The sequence below is a fragment of the Protopterus annectens genome, chromosome 1.part2, assembly GCF_019279795.1.
Source record: "Protopterus annectens isolate FY-2018-M chromosome 1.part2, PAN1.0, whole genome shotgun sequence".
Taxonomy (NCBI): Eukaryota; Metazoa; Chordata; order Ceratodontiformes; family Protopteridae; genus Protopterus; species Protopterus annectens.
In genome coordinates this window covers 1019159639-1019185013 of record NC_056727.1, presented here as the reverse complement: position 1 = coordinate 1019185013, position 25375 = coordinate 1019159639, and the positions used below count along the sequence as shown (strand labels likewise).

The 25375-nt window shown below is 37.3% G+C and overlaps 1 protein-coding gene across 1 annotated transcript in view; it reads left to right on the top strand.

Annotated features, from left to right (window-relative positions):
* The window catches only part of LOC122792225 (CUB and sushi domain-containing protein 1-like), a 3080606-nt gene that overhangs the window by 2950961 nt on the left and 104270 nt on the right, over positions 1-25375 (top strand). The window contains exon 62 of the mRNA XM_044059969.1: positions 16435-16547. Coding sequence (XP_043915904.1) covers positions 16435-16547 — 113 coding nt within the window. The remainder of the gene's footprint in view (positions 1-16434; positions 16548-25375) is intronic.

Sequence of the window (25375 nt, the reverse complement as noted above, 5' to 3'; positions counted from 1 at the left end):
GTGAGGAACCTCTGTGGTCTCTCCAGCTGCTGCACATGCTTTACGAGGTACATGCCAAAGGGGGCATTGTACTTAATAATTGGCCTTGTAAGAGAAGAATACAGGGATGTTATGACATCCTTGTCCCTGGATGAGATACCCTTACTTATGAGGTGGGCTATGTAGAAATCTTTCCATACAATGGAAGCAAGCAACATGGTGGTCAAAAATCAGGTTACCATCAACTTGCATGCCCAAATCCCTCACGACTGATTGCATGCTTAGGACATTGTTATTAATGTGATAATATGTGTGGACATCATTCTTCCCAAAGGGGATGATAATGCATTTTTTTGGTATTCAGCTTGAATCCATGTTTCTGGCACCAGTCATTTGTTTGGATGAGACCCTCTTGAAGGATGTCCACATTACTTGTGGAATTGATGACCACGCCTAACTTGGTCAGCCATAGCCCACTGGTTTTGGTCTGCACCCCAGAGAAGTATATCCTAAATAACAGAGGCCCCAAGACTAATCCCTGTGGTATGCCACTCGTTATGGGTGTACTGCTTGAGGTGGCTTCCCTATTTGGACTAGGTAGGTTCTAGCAGTGAGCCATTTTGCTACCTATCTGGTAGCATATGGATTGATGCCTAGTTGAGAGAGTTTATCTATTATGCCTGAGTGGGGAATAGTGTTGGAGGCCTTGGCCAGGTCAAGGTAGGCAGTGTGCAATGTCTTCTCTCGTCCATGGCTTTGGTGACTGTCTCAAAGAAGTAAACCAGATTTAACAGACATGACCTCCACTTGATAAAGCCAAACTGTGTGGGGTCAAGTGTTTGGAGGTTGCCAATGTCCTTGTTAATGAGGTACATGATAATCCATTCCATGGCCTTGCAGATCAGGCTAGTTAGGCTGATGGGTCTATAATTTCCCGGATTGGTGGATGCTCCACCTTTGTAAAGGATGACAGTGGCTGTCCTTCACTTGGCTGGGACAAAGCCGGTACTCAGGCTTTGGTTGAATAGGGTGCCTAATGGTGCTGCAGGTTCCTGTTTGAGTTCATGTAGGATGCAGCCTGGGATGTTATCGGGTCCCATGGAGGCTATATTGTTTGCCTTTGAGAGGGCAGTGATGACCTGTTCCCTAGAGATAAGGGGGGGAGATAGTGGGGATGTCCTGATTTACTGATGGGGGGACAGAGTGGTGAAGTTCTCACTGAATCTGTCAGCCAGTAGGTTGGCTATATATCTACAGCATTTGTGTATGTGGTGTCCTTTACCACCAGTTCTGAACAGATCTGGGTGATTACTTTGAGACTGTGGACATATGTGAAGAAGGCCTAATGATTGTGTCTAGTAGATGTCACCAAGTTGGACTCGAAGTTGGCTTTAGAGGATTTCACTAGTGCTCTTATATGCTTGTTCAGGCTAAGGAGAGGTTGCTTCCAATTAGGCATCTGCTCCTTCTTGGTCCTGGACAGCAATTTTTTCCTTTTATTATAGAGCTTATTTATTGCAGATGTTCACCAGACAGGTTTACTGTTCCCTGTCAAGGATGATTTTGTCCTGTCAGGTATTCTTGATTCCATGCATCTGTATAAGTACTTTGGTGTAGATGTGGACATTAGTGCTAGTTCCTGCAGTGGGGGAGGGGGCTATGAAGCTGTTTATACCATCCCTCAGGCGGTTGTAATCAGCATTGGAGAAGTTTTTGGTTTGACCCTAGCTAGAAGGGGGTCAGGGGAGATGGTGGCTTTGAAAGTGACCACTTTAAGGTCAGATCTTACCAGGGAGGATGATACTGTAGAGGTGCTGCAGTGGTTACTCATACTGGTTAATACCAAGTCTAACATATTATCACCTCTTGTTAGGGTATCGACTAGGTGTTCCAAGGCATTTGCATTGATAAAATTAAGGAATCTCTGGGCATTTGTATTCTGGCATGAGTAGTTTTTCCAATCTATGATTAGGTAGTTAAAGTCACCAAGGATCAGGGTAAAGGGTTGAATCTTGATAGATTTGAAGGGGTCCAGATAGGTGGAGTGGGCATGTTGAGTCAAATTTGGGGGTCTGTAGCAAGCTATGATTTGAATAGGGGTCTTATCAATGGTTAACTGCACCTGGAGTGTCTCCTGTGTGTCATACTTTTTGACCAGCCTGGAGGTGTGTGTGTCTTTAATATATATTGAAACTCTGCCTCCTTTGGCTTTGCTGCCCATAGTTTGGGGTCTAAATGTATGATAGGATGAGTAACCAGGTAAGGCTGGAGTGCTCTTTGCAGCTTTGAACCAGGTTTCTGTGACTGCACAAATGTCAGCATCTTTCAGGGTTAGGAATGCTTGCAATGAGAGCAGTTTCATGTTTAGACTCCTAAAGTTTAGCAGCATGACCTTTAATTTGTGTTTTGTTGAAACTGGGTTTATATCATAACATCAATCTGTTAAAACATCGAATACGAAAACATCAAACTTGAACGTTCGAAGACTGAAAATATCGAAGCCGCGGAACATCAAATTCTTTCCCACGGAAAGAATTTGGTGGGCCGTTTCCATGGCTTTGCTGTTTCTTCCACTGTGGTGCGATCTCAGAGTTGGTATATTTAAGTAGGGGGGTGTGGGGGGTGAAGCTCCCCCACATTAGAAATTGTTTGTAGTGTTCATGTGTTTCGCATTTTGTACTTGAACAGCTGTTCTCAGTCTTCGAGGTTTTCAGCTTTCGGGGTTTTGGGTTCAATGTTATAACATTCGAAGTTTTGACACTTCGATGTTGTGATATAGACCCATTGAAATGTTTATGTTGGTAGCATTGACTTCATGACTTTTTCTAAAAAAGACTCTATGGGAGAGGCAATGGATTTTGCCAGAAGCCAGAAGCCCAAGTGAGATAGATGCAAGCCATCTCTAGCAAAGCATCGTGGTCTGTTGATCATATCTTCCCAGGCTGTCAGGTACTGGAGCCCCCTGGAATTACACCAGAAACTAAGCCAACTGTTAAGTCAATCATTTTTCTGTTTGTATTGAGGCATCATTCTGGGTGATGGTAAAATGCTGCTTAAGGCTAGGGACATACCTGCCTGAGTCACATATTCTGTGAACTCAATCATGTCTCTCTTCATATAGTCCAAGGAGGTATGTCTCATATCCTTCACCCTAACATGGACTATGACAGAGTCATAACAGTACCTGTTGTTGAGAGACGTGTGTGTGTGTGTGTGTGTGTGTGTGTGTGTGTGTGTGTGTGTGTGTGTGTGTGTGTGTGTGTGTGTGTGTGTTTGTGTGTGTGTGTTTGTGTTTGTGTATATGTGTGTGTGTGTGTGTGTGTGTGTGTGTGTGTGTGTGTGTGATTTGGTGGATTCTGGCACCTGAAAGAAACTAACCATGACTTTCTCCTTATCCTGCCACATGAGAGGCACATCTCTGTGTCTCACAGTGGAGTCTCCTATGAACTGTCTTAGGATGCCTATATCAACCAGGCTGGCAGGGAAACAGTAGGAAATTGTCCATCCATATTTGTCAGAATCTGAGGGAGAGAGGCCGGGGAGAGCTAAGGGGTAGGCCTAAAGCCCAAGTGCTTAAACCAAAACTAAGAGGCTTAGAATAACACAATTTAAACAGGCTAAAAACAAGCAGTAATAAATGCAGCAGAAAAGATGCAATTGAACACTTTAAAGAAGAAATAGCAGAAAAAGCAAGATAAAGAATAGAGTAGGAGGAGGAAACAACAGCTGAATAAAGTGTTTTTTTTAGTAAAGTGGAAAGGGAGAAAATAGGAACAGAAGATAATTCAAGGTTAAGAAAATAAAGGGGTTGGTCTTCCCACATGTTTTTTCTGTATTAGGTGGAATGAGCTAATGAGACTGGACAGGGAGAAGTATCCCAGATCAAATTTACAGTAGGGGTAGGCAACTGCAAAGCCACCAAGTTTAAGAACAAGGCAACAATAGGGAGATAGGGTGGGAGACTATGCTACAGCTAGTAGCTAGACTGTTTTAGGGAAAAAAACACTGCAAAAATATTTATCACAGCAGAAAAACAGCAGTGAGACACTAAATTCATGTTTTGAACAGAAAAATGAGCAAGGAGACTCTAGAGAATGCTTTTACCTGCAAACAAATCAGTTATATGATAACATTCCTTTGTAGAAAAAACAGAACAACAAACAGAGCTTAACAAATGGAGAAAATTTCCAATTAATACCTTTCACACAGTGAAACAACTAAAAAAGCTTTAAAAACAGTGAGGCAGTAACAACAGTGATTTAAAAGGCCCAGTAAGGCAGACAATTGCAGTACAACAGTACAAATTAGTTTATAGCAATAAAATACAGTAAAAAGTAGGCAGCAGACAATAACAAGTGCAATAAAAAGTAGGCAGCAGACAAAAAGTGCAAATAATGGCTAGAATAAGCAAGAACTAGTAAAAATAAGCAAGAAAACAGGATAGTTATCGTTATATATCACAAATCAGAGTTGTGGTCAGTGCTCTTCCTCCATTCAGCTCAGTTTGAATAAGCAGAAACCCTCTCAAAGGTAGGGCTTAAGCAGAGGAAGGTTCAACCCTCAAACAACTAAAAAAAAAAGCTCAAAAGAAACAATGAGGTGCTTAGTCCAAGCCCTAGACTAGCCAACCTTTACCAGTCCAATCAACGTGATATTCTCAATAAAGTGAAGAATGGCCTCTGCTAATTCAAGATGGCCTGGAAAATGTGCTTAGAACAAACAGCCACTGAAAACAAACAACCAGACCCAGAGACAGCAATCCTGAAACTGGACTATGCTACAGCTACTAGCTACACAATTTTAGCCAGAAAACACTACAGAAATGTTTATCACAATAGAAAAACAGCAGTGAGACACTAAATTAAAGTTTCAAACAGAAAAAGGAGTAAGGAAATTTAGAGAATGCTATTTATTACAAACATATCAGTTATATTATACACTCCTTGGCAGGAAAATCAGAACAACAAACAGATGCTTAACAAATGGAGAACATTTCCAATTAATACCTTTCATACAAAGAAACTAGCTAAAAAAGCTTTACAAACAGTAAGGCAGTAACAAACATGATTTAACAGGCCCAGTAAGGCAGACGGTTACAGTACAACAGTGCAGATTAATTTATAGCAATAAAATACAGTAAAAAGTCAGCAGACAATAACAAAATGCTGCTTTTCAAGTTATATTCATATATAAATACTTAATAAATTGCTTTCCCTGAATTTATTAAGTATTTATATATGAGATTTCTTCTGGCAGAATGCATAGATGAGACAAAATTGTTTAGAAGACATGAGTGTTGATGTCAGAGAAGTCCTAGAAAGTCTAAACAACCTTCTGAAGTCTGCCAGTGGTTTGTATTCAGATGTTGTTGCAGAAAGCTGTACTACTGGACGTGCAGTTATATCTTTGCCTTCAGACTTCACAAACATTCTGGATTTGCTTTTAGTAAAATTTCAGTACCTTCACTGTGCTACCATGGTAGCTATACAAACTGCTCACTTTGCAAAGAGTATGCTGTGATGTGAGCCTGCTGTTTCGCATATCAAAATGGTGAACTACTGCTCCTGATAAACTCTAGTGTAGTAGAATTACACTTCTAGAAGAACTTTTTAACTCTGCTTGACATAACATTATTTTTGATTTAGTTATACTTTTAACTGAGTTGATGGCCACCACTGAAGCAGTTTTGCATAATAACAAAGAGAGAAGATGTAGAGAGTGAATTCACATTGTGTTTCTCAGGGACACTGACACTCTGATATTTGCTTCACACAGAGAATGTGGCATTGTTATGCACTTTCATTTTATCCAAGGTTGTTCTTCTACTTTATAAGAAAGTTGTTTGAACTGTAGAGAGCACACTTATAAGATGCCTGCAAGTGCTTGCTTTGAAAATAAAACATACTGCAAACTCAAGTTAGATGAGGCATATTGTGTGTAAAATATGAGTTTTACTTCTGACTGGAAGCATCGCATTTGTTGACAATTTCTTGTAGTGCAAAATGCAGTAAGAGTGTTATGTATTTATTTAACTTTCGTTGACCAAGAAAGTCCGTTTAGGACAGACCCTATTTTCTTAGGCCCAGGGAGAAATGCTGCAGACACATATCTTTGGAATGTGGGAGGAAACCGGAGTACATGGAGGAAACCCACATGAATGCATTGAGGACATGCATACTCCACACAGAAGACACCCCAGCTGAAAATCGAGCCAGAGAACCTCTTCCTGTGACAATATTAACCACTGTACCACTGCACTTATATAAGGATGTATCGACCTTGTCACTATACAGGTGCTGCTAGAGAATTAAACTATTTTCTGTAAAGGCAAACTCTACAAATGAGCGTGATATATCCAGAAGAAGAATAAAGATATGTGAAACATTTGCATTAATTTACTGTACTATCTGTTCAGATCCCAACCCAGGAAGAAGACAAACTATACTGCAAATTAAGTACTAGAGCAATCACCTACTATTTGTATAAACTGCATTTGGGTTTAAGACAATATCTAATATAAGGAGTTTTGAATTGTTCCATTGTTTCACTGAGTAGGAAGGCACATATTTCAGCATGCTCACTCTACCAGCAAAGCTGAACTGTAAAGCATTACAGCCAGTCAGTAATTTAAAGTTTCTAGTAAGCTGCCATAAACAAAAAGATCATTGATATGTGCTGATTTAAGTCACACATACTTAGACAAAAATATAGCTAGTTGTTGGATCAATGTGCTGAATGAACCTTTAATTACACAGTGTCATGCATGACCACTCCATGTCAAACCTGGCCGTGTTACTGCTTGATGTATTTTCTTCATAATGGAAGTACCAGAAGTTGTCTGTATGTGTCAGAATAATGAACTACTTCAGAGAACTGAATAGTAATATGCCATTTCTGAGAGGAATATCTGGCAGTTCTTTTTTTTTTTTTTTTTTTGTGGATTGCAGGCTGTTTTCAAAGATATTCACTAATAGAGCAGTAAAAGGAGTGAGGAAAATATTGGTATGTGGTCTGTATTAGATTAGATGATTAACTCTGTGATTACAGTTAACACCCCATGTTTCAAACTAGTATTACCTACTGTCATTGTTTGTTACAGTTGTCATTGATGTAGTGGTATTGTTATGACCCCTAACATGCCAAACAAGTCTGTATATCCTAGGTCTGAGATATCCTGTGTGACCATTTAGGTTATTTAGGTTCATAGGTAGGTACTAGGCTATCTGCCCAAAGGCATTTATAAGCCTAGCCGGAATGTGTTGGTTTTCGCCGCCCCCTTAGATTAGTTCCCTGTGCCTCACTTATGGATGCAGTGGGTTAGTGCCCTCTTCAGGATGAGCTTCCATGCATTGTGCCAAATGAGTGTGCTAGATCAGGCTGATGCCCTGAAACATTTTAAATATAACTACATCCATGGGAAAGCAACAGGAAATAGGAATGCACCTGTAAGAAATCTATGTTCTTCGATGGCTTTGTGGCTTAAATACAAACAACTTTAACTGTTAAAATATGAACCTATATGCTCTGATTATGGCATGGAATGCAATGAAAGTTAAATTTAGGAGCAAGACCATTTAGTTAAATTCACATTTTGTTTAATAACAGTTTGCTGATTCATGGTAATCAAATCAAATTTTACCAAAAGTGTTGACTTTGAAATCACAGATCTTCAGATTTTAGTGTGTGTTCTAGTGATTGTGAGGAATAAAAATAATGAGGGATACAGGAATGATGAATGATGTAGGAATAATACCTTTGAATGGAATAACGTAAGTAAATTATGCTGTAATGAATGGTGACTTAATATAATTAATTTACTGTAAGTGAGTTGAGTGGAAGAGGATCCTGAATTTTCTGGCTGAAGAAGTGATGAATGGCTATGCGGTTGGAAATTTTCAGCATTGCTCTGGAAGATTGTTTGCATGACTTCATCAATTCCCTTGGCCTGTGATATAGTGAACTCATGAACAATGTAAGGGTCAGGTAGGAGAGTGCATCTCCACACACCATCTGCTTTGCATGCATCTCATTTACATGGAATATTTGAATGGATACTTTTGTGATGATTAGGTGCGGATATGCCTGTTTGTAAAGTTTATTAACTGTTTCGAAGAAGATCTTTATCCAATTATATGCATTTTCAGTAAGGTGTTTTCTTTAAGCTAACTTTAAATGAGATTTGACTGAGTTTGCTTAAGGTCATTATCACATCAGGTCGACATTTTCTATCAAAATTCATGCGCCTTGCATTCTGTAGTTCAAGACAGCACTAGATTTTCAAAGTGCTGTCATACAACTTGCATTTTGTTCTGAGTCACACAGACCTTTAGTGTGAGTGACCACTTTTAACAAGTTGAAGGTGTTAAAATTTATCAATTGTGCCCATGTAAGCATTCTGAACATAACTATGCAAGGTGCTTGAGATTTACAAAGATCATGCATAATTTGTAAGTTATGCCAATGTTTTTGGCATTTAGATACTTTTATGGGTACAACCATGAGAGACACTATGACATATTCCTCCTCTCCAGTTCATTTTTACTAATTTTACCTTGCTTCAATCCATTTCCTATGAAATGCCATGTTTTTGTTTGTAATTGCTTTTATATTAGAATTTTCAATTTTGCATTTAGGTTTGCAAAATCAGTAAAACATTACAAGACTCATCTGAGAGATTAGAATTAATACCATCCAAGTAAGGTAACCACTGTTGGGGGAAACAGGAGTAGCAAAGTGTTAGAAGGAAATAATAATTAGAATGTTGACAGAATATTAGGTTTTGAGTAACCATGCATTTTCTGAAAGATATGAAGTGTAAAACTCATCATTATTTTGTGATTTCAGTCTTCAGTGATTTACCAGAAAAACACAAATTTTATGAGGAGCATACCTTCCCAAATATAATGTTGTAAGTAGTCCAAGTTTTACATCATCAGTTTGTGTAAGAAGTTTGGTGCACATTTTGACAATAGAATATCCCACTTAAGATGCCTTGAAGCAGAATTGCAACTGGTGCTATATACCTTTTAATTCTGAATCTGAAGAATCTTCCAGGTGTTGGTGCTGTTATACTTCATTAGAGGATCCATAGTATTTTATGTTTATTTATGTATGCATTTCTTTGCTTATTTTTGATTATATCATTTCAAAAGCTCCTAAAGATGTACCTTGTGTTAAGATTTTGAATAAACCTGCAACTGTTTTTAGTAAGAGGGCAAAAAAGCAATGATATGTGCATAATTAGCATTAAATCTGTAACCTAGCAATGATGCAACATATCTTGACAGATGCTAAAAAAAATATATACAAAATGTGCAATTAAACGTGCATTTTTTTCAGTGAGGATTCAAACCTGTATCAAAAGTGTAATTCTGTTGCTATAAGACTGCAGTAGGATTTAAAAGGTGAAACTGATTTTCTTTTTTTTGATGGATGGTAAGAGAGGCATACAAATACTAATAGACATACACATACACTCGCACACACATGCACATACTCTTAAGAGTTAGCCAGGCTAATCCATTTCTGTTCAATAACTTAAGGTATTACATCACTCAGAGGAGGGTTGCAGGTTTTAGACTGGCAAGCCTAGAAGATGCCATTGATTTTTTAATGTGAAATTCTGCTATGTGGTTACTGTTCTGAATATATATATATATATATATATATATATATATATATATATATATATATATATATATATATATTATACCTTTCAGCGATGACCTGTCATGGGGCAGTCCTTCACAGATCAGTTGGTATAGCACCCTTACTATGAAGACCAATCACTTGCTTTGAAGAGATAGCTCACAGAATCCATTTTGGAATAATCTTTGTGGTGTCTGGTTATGCTTGAGGACTTATTGCTGCAGGAATGAGTTTATTCTATATTGCTTGGCTGTTATGTGTTATACTTTTTATATGTTTGTAGACCCACCTGGTAACTATTTTAGTCAGATTATAGTTAGGAAATACTTAGCTGGTCAACCAATTATTTCCTGCAAGCTGTGTCTTTGCCAACTCTTTATCTTGCATTCCTCTGTGTATTGCTGTACATTTACTGTGTATTTAATTTCTCAAATTGCATTACCAAGTTTCTTTTAGTAAAGTAATCTATTTACTTAATTTCGAAGCCTTGTATCTAGTTATTTATTTTTAACTGATAGAATAGAAGAGGACTATTAATAAAAACGCCACCTCAGGGCTCTCCTGAAAGAGGCTACTAGTCTAGTAAAAAAAAAAAAAAAGTAATAATGTGGAAGTGGAGGAAAGGGCCTGGGATAATTACACTGTAGCTCTGCTCCATGTCTATGCAGTATGGATACTGTGTGGGTATGGATGATGTGGCCTGTAGTGCAAGGCAGCAGTGGGTACCCACAAAACCTTAAAGCCAAACCCATACACACACATATATATATATATATATATATATATATATATATATATATATTTGTGTGTGTGTGTGTGTGTGGGTGGTGGTTAATATTGTTTGCCAACATTTAATAGGTCAGTAGAGTAGATTGAACAACCAAAGCTCTCCTGCCCTAACATTATTCAAGCCATTAGTGTAGATCATGAGACAATTCCTTGTTGATTATCACATCTGATTGTGTAATTTCTCTCATTGTTATTAGGAAAACTGATGAAGGATGTATCCACTCCACATTTTAAGGATTGCCCTTTAATTTTGACAGTGGGGGGAGGTCATAACCTTGATAAAGAGATAGTAAACCCCAATTACTACTGTGAAGAAGGCCCCAAACTGAAGAAAGATATGATGCTAATAACAGATCAGAAAACAACAATGGTAATTTTTTAAATGCTCCACAGCAGTTAAGAAGGTCTGAGAGACTTATGAACAGGAATGAACAGGGTTACAAAAATCAGTATTATGGCACTTACCAACAGCCCTACGGACAATACAACATGGGGCAAACAATGGAAAAGGAACAGGAGATATTGATTAATACCTCTGAGATATGTGAAGATGGTACAGTTAATATATGTTTTAATCACGAGGGTCAATTGGACTTGTTTAGTAATTTAGACCACTATGTATGTGATTTTGTTAACGGGGGAAAATCTTGAAAATGTGAATGGGGAACTACCTCATGGTGATTATGACAATCATGATGTAATGCAATGTGACATTGTTACGGAAAATGTTTTACCATTTACAATTTTTCTGCAGTTATTATTGATGAAACACATCACAAAGTGTTGAGTAAAGGTATTTATTTTGTCCCTTCTTTTAAATTGGATGTTGTTGATTTATTCACTAGTTTAAAACTGTATACAAGAAAGTTGAATTTGAAATTATATTTTTCACACACAAGTGAAATGCCTGCAGCCCCACAAGGTATTCTTATTAGAAGAAGTAGATTTTTACTCCCAAGTAATAATGAGGTCATTATTTTTGAAAAAAAAGTGTGCCAATGAAATGAGAAATGTTTTAAAAGTAAATTGTAAAGGTTATGACAATGTAAGCACTGATGAAAGGAGGGTTTTAGTTGATCTAGCAAATAATGGTGAACTTAGAATAATGAAACCCAATAAGGGTGTGGGGACTGTGACTATAACTCAGATTGATTATGTTTCAAAAATGCAGCAGTTACTAAATGATACAAATGTATATCGAAATATATCAAGGAATGAGATACATATAGCCTAATATAAAATTGATTTACACTTAATGGATGCTTTTTTCCAGGGGGCAATAGATGAGACTGAGTTTAATTTTCTTAAAGTAGGTTATCTTGGTATCCCCAAGATCCACAAAAATATTTATAACCCTCCCTTTAGACCAATTGTTGCAGCGGGAGGTTCAAAGACTGAACCTTTTGCTGCATATGTGGACTTGGGGATCAAGGATGCAACAAAAGACATAGCACATATTCATATGGACTCATGGCACTGCTTAGAGCACTTGAAAAAGGTTAATATTAATGAGGAATTTTCATTTTTAACCATTGATGTAGAAATTTATATACTACTATTCCACATGTTGAGGGGTTGACTTACTTTAGGGAAAGCTTATACAAAAGTAGGAGGTTAAACATGACAAAATTAATGCTTTAGTGGACCTGATGGAAATTGTATTGAAGAATAAATATATCTTATTTGAGGGGGAATTGTTGCACCAGATGTCTGGAGTTGCCATGGGGACCAGATGTGCTCTGGGATTTACTAATCTGGTGTTATACTATTGGGAAGATTTGTTCATCTTCCAGTCCATGTATAAGGATAAAATTAAACTATATAATAGATTTTTGGATGATATTCTTATCCTTTTGAAAGGAAGTGAAAATTATGCTAATATGTTTGTGAAGTATTTGAATCACACTACCCCCTTCTTTAGGTTTACAAGTCATTGGCATGCAAATATGGTGAATTTTTTGGATATAAAAATTAGAAAAACAGAGGTGGGATTTCAGAGCAATATATATATATATATATATATATATATATATATATATATAAAAATATATAGCAAAGAGACATATATAATATAGTAACCCCCTTTATCACCCTTTCTATCAGAGAAAAAAAACGTAGTGAAAGGGCAGATGGTTAGACAGTCTCGATTGGTGAGTGATAATAATTTATGTTGTTGTTGTCCTTCTTCTTCTTTCAGCTTTTCCTGGTTAGGAGTTGCCACAGTGGAACTCCGGTCCGCTAATGATTGGCAGTAGATTTTTACGGTGCCGAGGTGCCAGCCCGACGCCCAACCTTCAACGAAGGCACGCCCATTCATGCATGTCTTTCGAATGCCCCTCAACCATGGGGAGGACATGCAGACTCCACACAGAAGGCGCTCCAGCCGAGAATCGAATGGGAGAACTTCTTGCTGTGAGGCGACAACTCTACCACTGCACCACAGTGGCTTTGAAATGTATAAGTTAATAGGGATGTTCCTGGAGAGGGGATACCCTCTGAAATTGCTCTTGAGAATACGTAATGAGGTATTAAGTAAAAGGAATACAAGGTTTCCACCTATTCTTTGGGGACAAGAATTTAAAGTGCAGGAGCAAAAACAGAAGTCAAAAACTGAGGCATTTATACTGAGGTATAATTATCAAGAGCCTGACATAATAGAAATAATTACTAGAACATGGCTTTTATATTTCTCTGATGAAAATAAAAACAAGTTAGGTATGGCCCTGAAGTAGTGTTTAGTATGGGGAAAAACATAAAAAATATTCTAGAAAGACCTAAGAAACAAAAACAAAGGTCACTGATGTATAAATGTGGGGTGTGTAGGAATTGTAAATTTATCAATGATGGGCCTTATGTTTCTGTCCAAGGATTTGAGAGGACAATAGCTTGCCCAGGTAGATGCTGTTGTAATACAGCAATGGTGGTATACATCACAACATGTACATGATGTTCAAGCTTCTACGTGGGCAAAACAGTTCGAAGATTAAAGGATAGAATATCAGAACACATTAGAGCAATTAAGAGTAAGGATGAACATAATGCCCTTTATTCTCATAGTGAGTTTGTCTGAATTTTAAAAAAATCATCTTTTTTATGATAGATAAAATTAATCCTAGTGATAGAGGTGGTAATGATAGATTGAGGGTGGAAGAAAAGGAATATATTTGGCAGATAAGATTAAATGCCACTGCCCCCCCAAGTCTTAATGATAATATATCTATTATGCCAATTTTAAAACAAAGAGCAGAAATAATTTAGGGATTGTGCAATAGACTAAGAACTATTTAAATATAGGGTAATATACATCAGTTTTTTGAATTTTTAAATGTTTTTTATATGTGTATGTTTATGTATTTTATATTTATTTTTGTATGAAAATAAGTTACTTGGATAAATGTTTATTTAAATATTTAGGGAGGGGTATATGTATGAAATTATGTCACTTATGAATTATTCATGTATTATTTAAATAGGGAACTTGATGGTGGGACAAAGTGATTGGTTGAAGGTAAATTCAAATGTGTATTTATTTGGTGGTGTGGCTTGCTCTCATTAACACTGATGAAGCCAAAGAGATTGGTGAAAGCACTTAGTTTATTGAGGGAATCCACTATCCCAGTGGTAATAAAGTGTTTTTTTAAGTTTGCACTGTTTTTTAATTTATTTTCATTATTAGTGTGAGCCCTCATTGGGTTTTAATTTGGTTGGTGGAATGTTTAGAACTCCCCCAATGGATGGAATATCACTCTGATGAAATAGTGTCTTACTGACTGAGGTGCCCTTAAGTATCTGCTCAGTAGTTATCATAGATGCTATATAACTAGTAATTTTTCAAGTTCTACCCTACTACCTTTAGCAGACAGTTGTTGGATACTAATGGACACCAGCCAACATACATCTCTCTCAAGAATTCAATTTAATCTGTTATTTCATAGCTGTGTAATATAAAGACTATAGTGTTTTTGAATGAAAAGACCTTGGCAGTCACTGGCCAGTTTTCTTACATTGTCGCGTCACAGTAAGACGTTGTCCTGTTCGATTCTTAGCTAGAGCGTCTTCTGTGTGGAGACATGCGTTGATGGGTGTACCTTCGTTAAAGGTTGTGCGTCAGGGCTGGCAACTTGGCACGTACAAATCTGCTGCCAATCATTAGCGGACCGGAATTCCGCTGTGGCGACCCCTAACTGGGAAAAGCTGAAAGACATGCAAATCTGTTAAGCTCTGGTTGTTGCTGTTCTATAAGGCCTAACATTAACTCTAATCTAACTAACCTCATTATGAACATATCATCATCATGGAACAGTTTATTAAATGTCCTTGTATTTTATGAAAGTTTAATGATACTGAGTGCTAAAGATGTGGACAGTATCACCCATCATAGTTGTATTGCTACAAGCTTGTTAATTATCAAGGCTTACTATCTAGGTTTGATTATGGGCAGGAGAGTGATGAACATCATTGTCACCTCACAGCAAGAAGTTCTCCAGTTTCCTTCTCAGCTCTGCTGCTTTCTCTTCAGAGCTTGCTTATCTTCAGTGTGTTCACATGGTTTTCTCTGGGTGCTCAAGTTTTCTCACACATCACAAGAAGCAGCATGTCTTGTGGAATGTATATAATATAGAATAAAGGCTTGACTATGTACTTCCATTCCCTACTTCCCTAGCAAATTCTCTGGGTGGTACTGTTGTTTGAAGGTTAACTATTAATACTAGATGATACCTGACAGCACTGGATATGTTGATATTTTTGTTCTTTGGAATATGCTTTCTATTTTTACAATACTTTAACAAGTTAATTGGTATGTTGTTACTACTTTTCTATTTTGCAATACAAAATACAAGGTCTGTTTGTTATAGGTTTATTTGATTTTATAAAAATAACAATATATTTCCATGAAATGGTCATCATTAACAGTACAGCTACCTAGGGTTTTCTGAATTATTTCTCTTTAGATAATATTCATATTAAGAATATAGAACTGTCTGTAGGTCAATCCTTCTCTGTACAAAATTGCACCTCAGCATCTACTTCCTTAACACTTTAGTAAGGCTCTCATGGACTATATCAGCAGTCATTGCAATGTGTCAAATGTGTATATTTCATGTACTGAAGGATGTAATGTAATGTACACGTGATGTTTATCATTACTTTATCATTATAGTGCCGTGACAAATCTGTTTATGGTAAACTGAGTCACCAATAGTTCATATAAGTCATGGCAGATGTATGTATAAATTAAATAAATCTGAACAGTGTGATTTGGTTTTATACCTGTGGGCAAAGATCTTTTTCCCCATGGTCTGAATGGTAGATGAGTAGTGAATTGTATATGTCTGTGTATTGAATGTATGTCATACTGTATTCTTGCTTAATCAAACTTTTACCTGAACTATTCTTTCTGATATACAGAGTATATGAGTAAATATCATTTTCAACTTGTTTAGAATTTATCTGGGTCACAACTGAAAGGACTGCTTAGGTAATAGTAACAACAATGCGTACTATTTCATTTAAAAAATGATACAACTTCATTTTGCAATTCGCCAAAGTTGTGCAGCTGTGTAGGAGTTAATACGTATCATATACATTTGTAGTGATTTCACTAGATTATTCTTTTATTCATTATAACTCTATAACAGTTTTTATTTTGTAAAATACCATTCATTTCAGGTTATTATTGTCATTTAAGCTCTAAGAAATTATAGTTTACTTGACATTCTGACATATGGAATTTAAGTTCCAGAGAAATGAAAAGAAGAACTTTGAAAGAATGTAAATAAACTATTCAGAAAATGTAAGGACCATAACACTCCTGAAGATTCCAGTACCTTCTGCATTTAAGTAGATAAATATGCATATACTTATACATTTATTTGTGGAAAGTGTTGCAGAATAAGTGTTTTTATAGATTCATAGGTTTGTCTGTTCACATTTTCTTTAGTTACTTGCCTTACGATTTTGTTTTACAATTATTCCGATATGTTTTAATGAAACCCATGTTACCGTTTATTGTTCTAGGTGTCTACAAGAAAGAAGAAGCTCATCTCTCACTTCAGCTGTATCAGATTAGAGGACCTGCTGACATCCTGGTTAACAAGTTCAAGGGTGACAACTGGGCCATGGATGGACATGTAAGCATTGATAAGTAACGTGGAATTGTAGGCTATATGAAGAATGATTTATTTTATTTATTTATTTCAGTTTGATTACCGGGGAAGTCCACTGGGCCAAGAAGTGCCCATTTTCAGTGGAGGCCCGGGGAGAAAAGCTCCACAAGCAATACAATGAAACAACGTTACATAAAGTTAATGGTAAAATACAAGAGTAAGATTCACAGAGTCAGGAAATATAATTACATAAAATATGCATAAAGAGCAAGCATAATAAACAAACAATACAATGAAACAAAATTCATACAGTCAGGAGGAAAAAAAAATAGACTGAACAAACTTGGAGTCAAGAGAAAGTCAGATGAGTCAGGTTAAGCTAGGAGGTAGAGCAGTAAACAAAAGCAAGAATATATAATGATGATGCTGGTGATATTTATACATTTTGTGGTCATTTCAAGTGTATATTAACTCAACTAAAAAATGATTTTTTTCTTGATACCAGAAGGCAGTGGGCATATATTAGCCCCAGACCTGTCCAGCTACGTGTTCTTTCATACGCCTTCCTAATTGTATTAAATTATGTTCCTTGTATAATACAGCACACTTGTTAGAGTGTGTTTTAAATTTATTGTTTTGAACATTTTTCCAGTAAGCATTAAAACAAAATGCATGAACCAATAATCACAAAACTGCCCAGTTCAGAATATTTCCATCATAAAAGTCTACTCAAACCTCTACAATCCACCAGTACCAGTAAATATGCACACTCACTGCAGAAGTAAAAGTCATCTAATAAATTCCACATTAAAGAGATCTGTAACTTATGAAGAGGTTGCTGCTAGCAAACAACTTCATATTTCATTGTTTCATCTACAAATAAAGTGTCTGTTGCCCTTGAGGAATAAATTGTGTATGTTACATTAAAAAAAATGATAAGCTAGTAATATTGCAGTAGTGAATGGATGGCAAACTGATAACAGGTTCATAGTTCAAAGAGGACATTCTCAGGACGGCAGCATTCACCCCCCTTTAAAACTACAACACAGTACAGTATCAGCAATCCATCTGCGTACTGGGGGAGTAGAATCCACAGCCTTCTGCATCAAAAAAAAGTATCCTACCTCTTGTGCTACTAACAGTACAGATTTGCAATAAGCAGCACTAAATTTCTCTCCCCCTGAAGAACTATGCACTGCAAGAAATCTGGAAAAAGCCAACATTTATTGGGGGGAGGGGGGCAAAGGCCCAAAATCAGGGACACATTTTAAACATTGTTGTATGTGTTACCATGCATTTCCTGAAAGATAGGAAGACTGAAATTTAAATGACCATCATTTTTTAGTGAATTCAGTTCTCACTGATTTGCCAGAAAACCACAAATTTTAAGAGGAACAGACCAAAACTATGACCCAAACATTCCAGACATTCTGTAAAACATTGGACAGTTGAAAACTATGGACTTAACTACTTGAATCACAAGTGGTGGTGGTATGGGTAGAGAATTTAGGCTCTTGCTCATTGTACCTAAGGTACAGGGTTTGAGTCTGATTAACCCTAACCACCAGTTATACCTAACTGGTTCATTTTATATATATATATATATATATATATATATATATATATATATATATATATATACACACACACACACACACACACACACACACACACACACACACACACACACACACACACACACACACACATGCCAGATCTGCCGTTAAATAAAAAAGCTTAACAGACTGCTGTTTATTGCACATATAAAAACACACCACAGATTTAAAGCAAATTATGATCTGCCTTTAAGTAAAAAAGCTTAACAGCCTGCCGTTTCTTGCACATATGAAAAAGAAAGTTACTTGCACATATGAAAAAGAAAGTATGAGCTGTCGTTTTACACGCACACACACGGAAACATCAAAAATATGGACAAAGATCCATGACAAGTAGGTGCAACTGACCAAAAAGCTGGACATTGATTAACATAAAATTTACATACAGAACTATATAACCCCACCCACTCCTGTGGAATTGTGGAATACCAACAATCAAATGCAAATTGAAGAGTACACAAAATATTAAATACTACAACATATAACCATAGCAATTTTGAATGTTTGTCAACTCTCACTAACAAGCTCATATGGTGAGCTGTGCATATTGTTTTATGTATTTTATTATGAGGGGAAGTGGGTCAAGAGTGATTACATTATTAAGTTACTAACCATTAAGCACTTGTGGTCAAGTATGTATACGTGAAGGAGGTGATCCATAGGGGAGGACTGGCAGCTATGTAAATAAATATTTACCACTTCTGAAAGCAGCACACTTGCGACTCTACCATTAAAATGATGAACAAAAAACAACGGGATAGAAATTAACTTTTTAAGAAATTTATGTTTTATGACCAGCATATACTGTTTGACTGTTTAATAAAGCTTAGTTATGCACACATCAAGAATTGTTGTAGACATTTATACAAATAGTTTCTTTTATATTATTTATTTATTTATTTATTTGCAGTTGTTTTATCAGGATAGTACATTGGGCCTTGAGAACCCGTTTTCAATGGAGTCCTGGGGAGAAAAGCTCCACATTTAGATTATACAAGGATTTAATAGCACACTTGATTACATGATGATTACAAATGCTATCATTTGTACAAATTGGTTTTATAACACTTAATCTAGCAAGTTTACATTGAGAGTAGTATAGACATAGACCAAAAAAAGACAAAATGAAAGTTAGAAGGTTTTTTTTTTTTTTTTTTTTTTTTTTTTAGGACAGATAGAGAGCTAAGACATTACTGGTGTAGTTAGGGAGATATATTCTGCATGCAGGCATGCAAGCATGCCTTTGCTATAAGGGATTTAAAAGAAGGAGTAGAGAAAAGGTTTTGTGAAAAAGAGTAGGTTATGAGGGATGGGAGAAGGAGCATTCCCAAGTGGATGTTAGGTGAGAGTGTAGTGATTTTTTAAAAACTGGGATGCTAGCGATTGTGCGAATGGGGGGGGAAGGGAGTTCCATAGGCGTGCAAGTGAGAAGGATAGGAGGTTTTATCCTGGGGGATAGAGGGGTCTATGGACTTCAATAAGGTTTTGATTGTTGGATCTTAATTCTTTGTGTGTGGTGCATTTTAAAGGTTGTAGAGAGGGAGGGACAGAGGTGTGGTTGAAATATGAGTTTATGGGCATATGTGAGCTGGGTATATGAGAGGTAGTTGGGTAGTTCTAACCAGTTGAGTTTGTGGAGAGGTTCACAGTGATGTATAGATGATTTGGTACTGGTGGTGAATTTGGCTATTTTATTATAACAAGAGGATAGTTTGGTTTTGAGTGATGTTTGTATGTTTGTTAGAAGAGGGGCACCGTAGAGACGGGAAGGAAGGAGAAATGTAGAGGAGAGAGAAAGCTTAGTAGATTTGGTGAGGAACCAATTGTGTCGATAGAGCATGCCAAGTTTTTGGTGTTTTTTTTTTATATTTAGTAGTAGGTGGGAGTTGAATTTCAGTTTGTAGTCGATTTGGACTCCTAATAGTTTGGATTCGGATACTAGCTGTAGAGGCGTATTATTTTGGCTGGTGATGGGGAATGAATTTTTATCAAAGTTATTAGCTTTAGAGGGTGTAAATATCATACGTTTAGTTTTAGTGGCATTGAGTGCTAGATGGTTGTGTTTCATCCATTGTTCTGTTGTGGAGAAGGATTCTTGAGTAAGTTTTAGAAGAGTTGGAATGGATGAGGAAGCACAGATGATTGTGGAATCATCAGCATATTGTATGATGTTTGCATGAGGGATAGAGAGGAAGAAGTCATTTATGAAAATATTAAAGAGGAGGGGGCCTAATATAGAGCCTTGTGGGACACCTGTTGGGGTATTGAGAAAGGAGGTGGTTGCTTTTTTCCACTTGACAGCTTGTTGTCTGTTGGAAAGATAGCTGGTAAACCAAGTAAGGGATGATGGTGAAAGGTTTAGGTTGGATAGCTTATTAAGAAGTAGGTTATGAGAGATAGTATCAAAGGCCTTAGAGAGATCTAGTAGAATGGTAGAAACAGTGAGGCCAGAGTCTCTAGCTTTATTCACAGTTTCTAGGAAGGATAAGAGGGCTGTCATAGTGTTATGATGGGGCCTGAATCCGTGCTGGGTAGGAGTTAATAGTTTGTTGTCTAAGAGATGAGGAAGTAGTTGAAGATGGATGCATTTCTCTAGGATTTTTGGAATGGAAGAGAGGATGGCAATGGGACGGAAATTGCTAATGTTATTATCAGTACCACCTTTATGCAGAGGAATGATATAGGCTTTTTTCCAGATTTGCGGAACAGTACTTTCTAGGATAGAGCGGTTGATAAGGATACTTATTGGGAGAGCAATAGCTTTGGCGGCTATGCTGAGGAAGTATGAGGGAATGTTATCGGGGGCATTGGTGCATGGTTTTAGTTTCTGTAGGAGTTTTTTTATGATGGAAGTAGGAATAGGTTTAAGGAGGAATGGAGGTGGTAGAGAGGGTGGGGAAGGAGAGAATGGAGTTTGTGGGCAAGGTGGTTGTAGAGAGGTGGAGATAGGAGGGGGGTTGTTATTTGAAAAAGAAGAGGTAAGTTTGGAGATAGAGTCTATGAAGCAGAAGTTAAATTGGGTGGCTAGGTCAATGTCTAGTGTATTTGGGGAGGGGTTTGGGTTTTCAGTAGTACCTGGTTTTAAGAGGGTAGATATGCCTCTCCAGAACTTTTGGGGATTGGTTTTGTGGTTGCTTTGTAGGTGGGTGAAATAGTTTTGACGGTCTGCTGAGATGAGTTTTTTTAACTGTGTTACGGAGGGTTTTGTATTTATTAAGGTTAGATGTAGTTTTGTTTCTATGGTATTGTGTCCAGGCTGTCTCGAAGTTTCATGGTGGTTAGTGTTTCTTTAGTTAACCAGGGGGAGGTTTTCTTTTTTATTCTTTTGGTTATTGGGGGAGCATAAGTATCAAGAACTTTTAGGATGGTTGTGTTAAAGTCAGAGATAGCATTTTCAAGGGTTAAAGTTTTTAAGCGGTTCCAGTTGATTGATTTTAGGGAGTCAGAGAAAGCTTCTGTGTTAAAGTTTTTACAGCAGCGGGTGGTGATATAATTATGTGTGACTTGCAATGGAGAAGTCAGACGCCTAGTGAAGATGGGAAGGTGATCGCTGAGGGAGTCAGGAAGGGTGCCACTGTTGGGGTAGTAGTGAGGGTGGGAGACTAGAATCCAGTCTAAGATGTTACCACTAGTGAAGTCTTTGCATGGTCTAGTCATGTAGACATGTAGACATAACTGTTCCTATACACAAAAAGCCATTCAACTCATTCTCCTTAACGCAGTTCTCACTTTGTCTGATCTCCATCTGTCACTCAGATTTGGTGCCATATGTGTAGAAAACAGGCTGGCCAGTCCATGTTGCTATATGTTAAGGTGACAGAGAGGCCCTTTAAGAGATGTGTTTATAAATAATGTTAGCCAAAAATCTGGCTTGGGTATCTCATCCATCCTGACACATACACTTCTCTGTCGTCCTCACAGGGTTTTTACCCGTACAGGCAAAGCCAAGTCCTGTTTATCCCAGTCAACTCTGTAAAGAATGTTGGCCAGTCTAACTTCTCCCATCTGAAAGAGCTAGAAAGAGAACCACCAGTACACAGAGTATAGAAATCATAGGCTAGATCTTTCCAACAGTGTGGCCCTGTATAGAAATAGATGGTTACTATGCATACAGTCCAGCAGACCACTGAAGAGCCTAGCCCATTTGAGTCAGAATGCTTTAGAGCACTGAGTATAATCATGCAGTAGACAAATGGTGACTGAGGGAATTGACCTCTGGACTACAGTAAACAGCTTGCTAATGCCTGATAGCTTTAATCCTTTGTGCTAACTAGCAGACTAAAACATGCAGACATATGGAGAACAAGCAAACTTCACACAGACAGAAACCAGATATCAGAATTGATAAGACCATGAGGCACAGACTAAACACTGAGTGACTATACTTCACAGAGATTTCTGCCATTCAGAAAATGAGACAATTTTCAGCCATAAGCCAATAAAACAGCTAAAGTAAGCACATGCCCATGTGTAGCTTATTCTAATACAACCGTCGATGCAATTGCCACCAAACTTGCATTTGGGCATAACCAGATTTAGGCACCAGCAAACCCTGCCATCGCTGGGGGTCCCCTGTTCCTGGGGGCCCCCCAACCACAGCAAGTTATCTTATCTTGATATTTTGTAACATGTGTGTTGAACCAAAAAACTAGTACAGCAATTCTATATACTTAATAAACCAAAGGAGTGATAATAATAATTCACCTTTAAAATTGAAAGATATCTCTGGTTACAGTAACATTGTGTTTTATCAAGTAACAGGCTTTACAATTCCATTAGATGTTTTACCATTGACATAGTTCCCTGGGCTTAGTGGTCATTCTTCACTAAAACTAACAAAATAGCCAATTTTAGGTACCTGCAATACCTGTGACTGCAGGGGGCCTCTTAATCATACCTGACTATGTGGGGGCCCCACAAAAGGGGAAAATGTACTAATTTCCTGATTATGCTCTTTAACCTAAATAGGGCTGTAATATGACCCTGTTAGATTAAAGTTCATAATGCACATAGCAAGGTAAGCACTAGAGAGATCAGAGTGACTGATCTAAATGTGGGTGGTTTTCTCTTTCAGGGAATTTTATAAATACTATCAGAAAAACAAATACTGTAACTCTCAAACTTTTTTGCTGAAGAATTTTGTGCAATGCCAATAATAAAAGCAGAATAAAGGCTCAAAATTAGGAGCATGTTTTAAATATTCTAATTCAATTAAAAAGTTAATAGAATAACACTTTTTGCATCAACGTGCATTTTTGGATAATAAGCAAAACATTCTGGATTTACTGACTGTCTGAGTGATTTGCTAACAAATCACACTTTTTGTAAAGGACAGAGCAAAATTATGAGGCAAAATCAGGAAAGGCCATTGAAATCAGAGAAAGTGACAGGTATGCATTACTCCACAATGAGGTAAATAAACATGATTTAACTCTGTTGCCATTTGGTAATGCTAAACAGCAGTCACTGATCTGGAGTGGAAGTGCCAGTGTTGCACACTGTATTGTTATTTGCTGGAATAAGTACAGATCTAGTATTGCTATGGCTTGTGTGTGTGTGTGTGTGTGTGTGTGTGTGTGTGTGTGTGTGTGTGTGTGTGTGTGTGTGTGTGTGTAAAATATCAAATTTTTTTATCTATGCACACACCTAGTAATGCCAAAACACATACATTATTTTTCTGGGTATCGATAAAAATGCAGCTAACAAGTAATTACATTTTAAAAGTAAGGCATAAAATATATTACAGAACATTCAGACACTTACATCTTCTAGAAGTCTAGTGGCACCCACTCCCCAGACTGTACAAATGTATACAGTGAGGCTGCCTTAATCATCCTTGACTCTGTGGGGCCCCACTAAAGCTGTTGCTGGTTGGATAAAAATGAGAAAAAATATATTAATTTCCTAATTACACTCATTTGCCTGAACAGGGCTGAGATATATCCCTGTTAGTATAAAGCCGATAATGGCCTCTGCTGTCAACTGCATCCATTCTAAAATGAGCCCAACTGCAATGTGTGTACAGAAAGTTGCTGTAGGTCATGTGTGTGTGTGAGGAGGGGTTGTGTGGTTATTACTTCTTTAATTTTCATTGCAGTCAAACCTTAGAGGTATGCACAGAAAGTCATTATACACACAATGAGCTAATCGGAGGAAGGGCACTGAGCAAACCCTGATCTGCGATATATAACATTAAGCATCCTGTTTTTTGCTTATTTTATGAGTTGTTTATAGCACTTTTGTTGTCTGCTGCATACTTTTCTAGCTAGTTTCACTGTGTGTGAGGTATTAACTGGAAACGTTCTACTTTTGTTAAGCACGTTTGGATTTGTTTGTTCTGATTTCCTGCCAAGTAGTATATCATATAACTTATTTGTTTGCAGTTAAAAGCATTCTCTAGAATCCCCTTGCTCCTTTATCTGTTTAAAACTTTCATTTAAAGGCTCACTGCTGCTTTTCAGCTGTGATAAACATTTCTGCAGTTTTTTTTTCTACCTAAGTAGTGTGAGTAGTTGTAGGATTGTCCATATTCAGGCTTGTGTTTTGGGCCTAGTTGTTTTCTTGTAGAGGCTGTGTGTCTGAGCACATGTTCCAGGCCATCTTAGTTTAGCCAAAGCCATTCTTGCATTTCAGTGAGAGGGGAGTGTTTATGGTCATTGGCTGATTGGGGTTACCTGGACTACAGCCTGGAGTAAGCACCTCATTGGTTCTTTCAAGCTTTTTTTAAAGTTGTTTCAGGTTTCAACTTTCTGTTACTGAAGAAGTTAACTTGTGAGTGTTTCTGCCATTTCACACTGAGCTAATTGGAGGAAGGGCACTGAGCAAACTCTGATCTGCAATATATAACATTAAGTATCCTGTTTTTGCTTATTTTTACGAGTTATTTATAGCACTTTTATTGTCTGTTGTATACTTCTCTAGCTAGTTTCACTGTGTTTGAGGTATTAACTGGACATTTTTTACATTTGTTAAGCACCTGTTTAGGTTTGTTTGTTCTGATTTATGTCTTCGACCCTCTCTCCCTATTGGTATCCTGTTATTATACTTGGTGGCTTTGCAGTTCCCCGCCCCTACTGTAAATTTGATCTGGGGCACTCCTCCCAGTTTAGTGTCATTACCTCATTGTACCTAACACAGGGAGAACATTTGAGAAGGCCAACCCCCTTAGTTCTTAACCTTGAGTTATCTTCTGCTCCTTCTTACTCCCTTTCCACTTTACAAAAATAAATTCTAAGC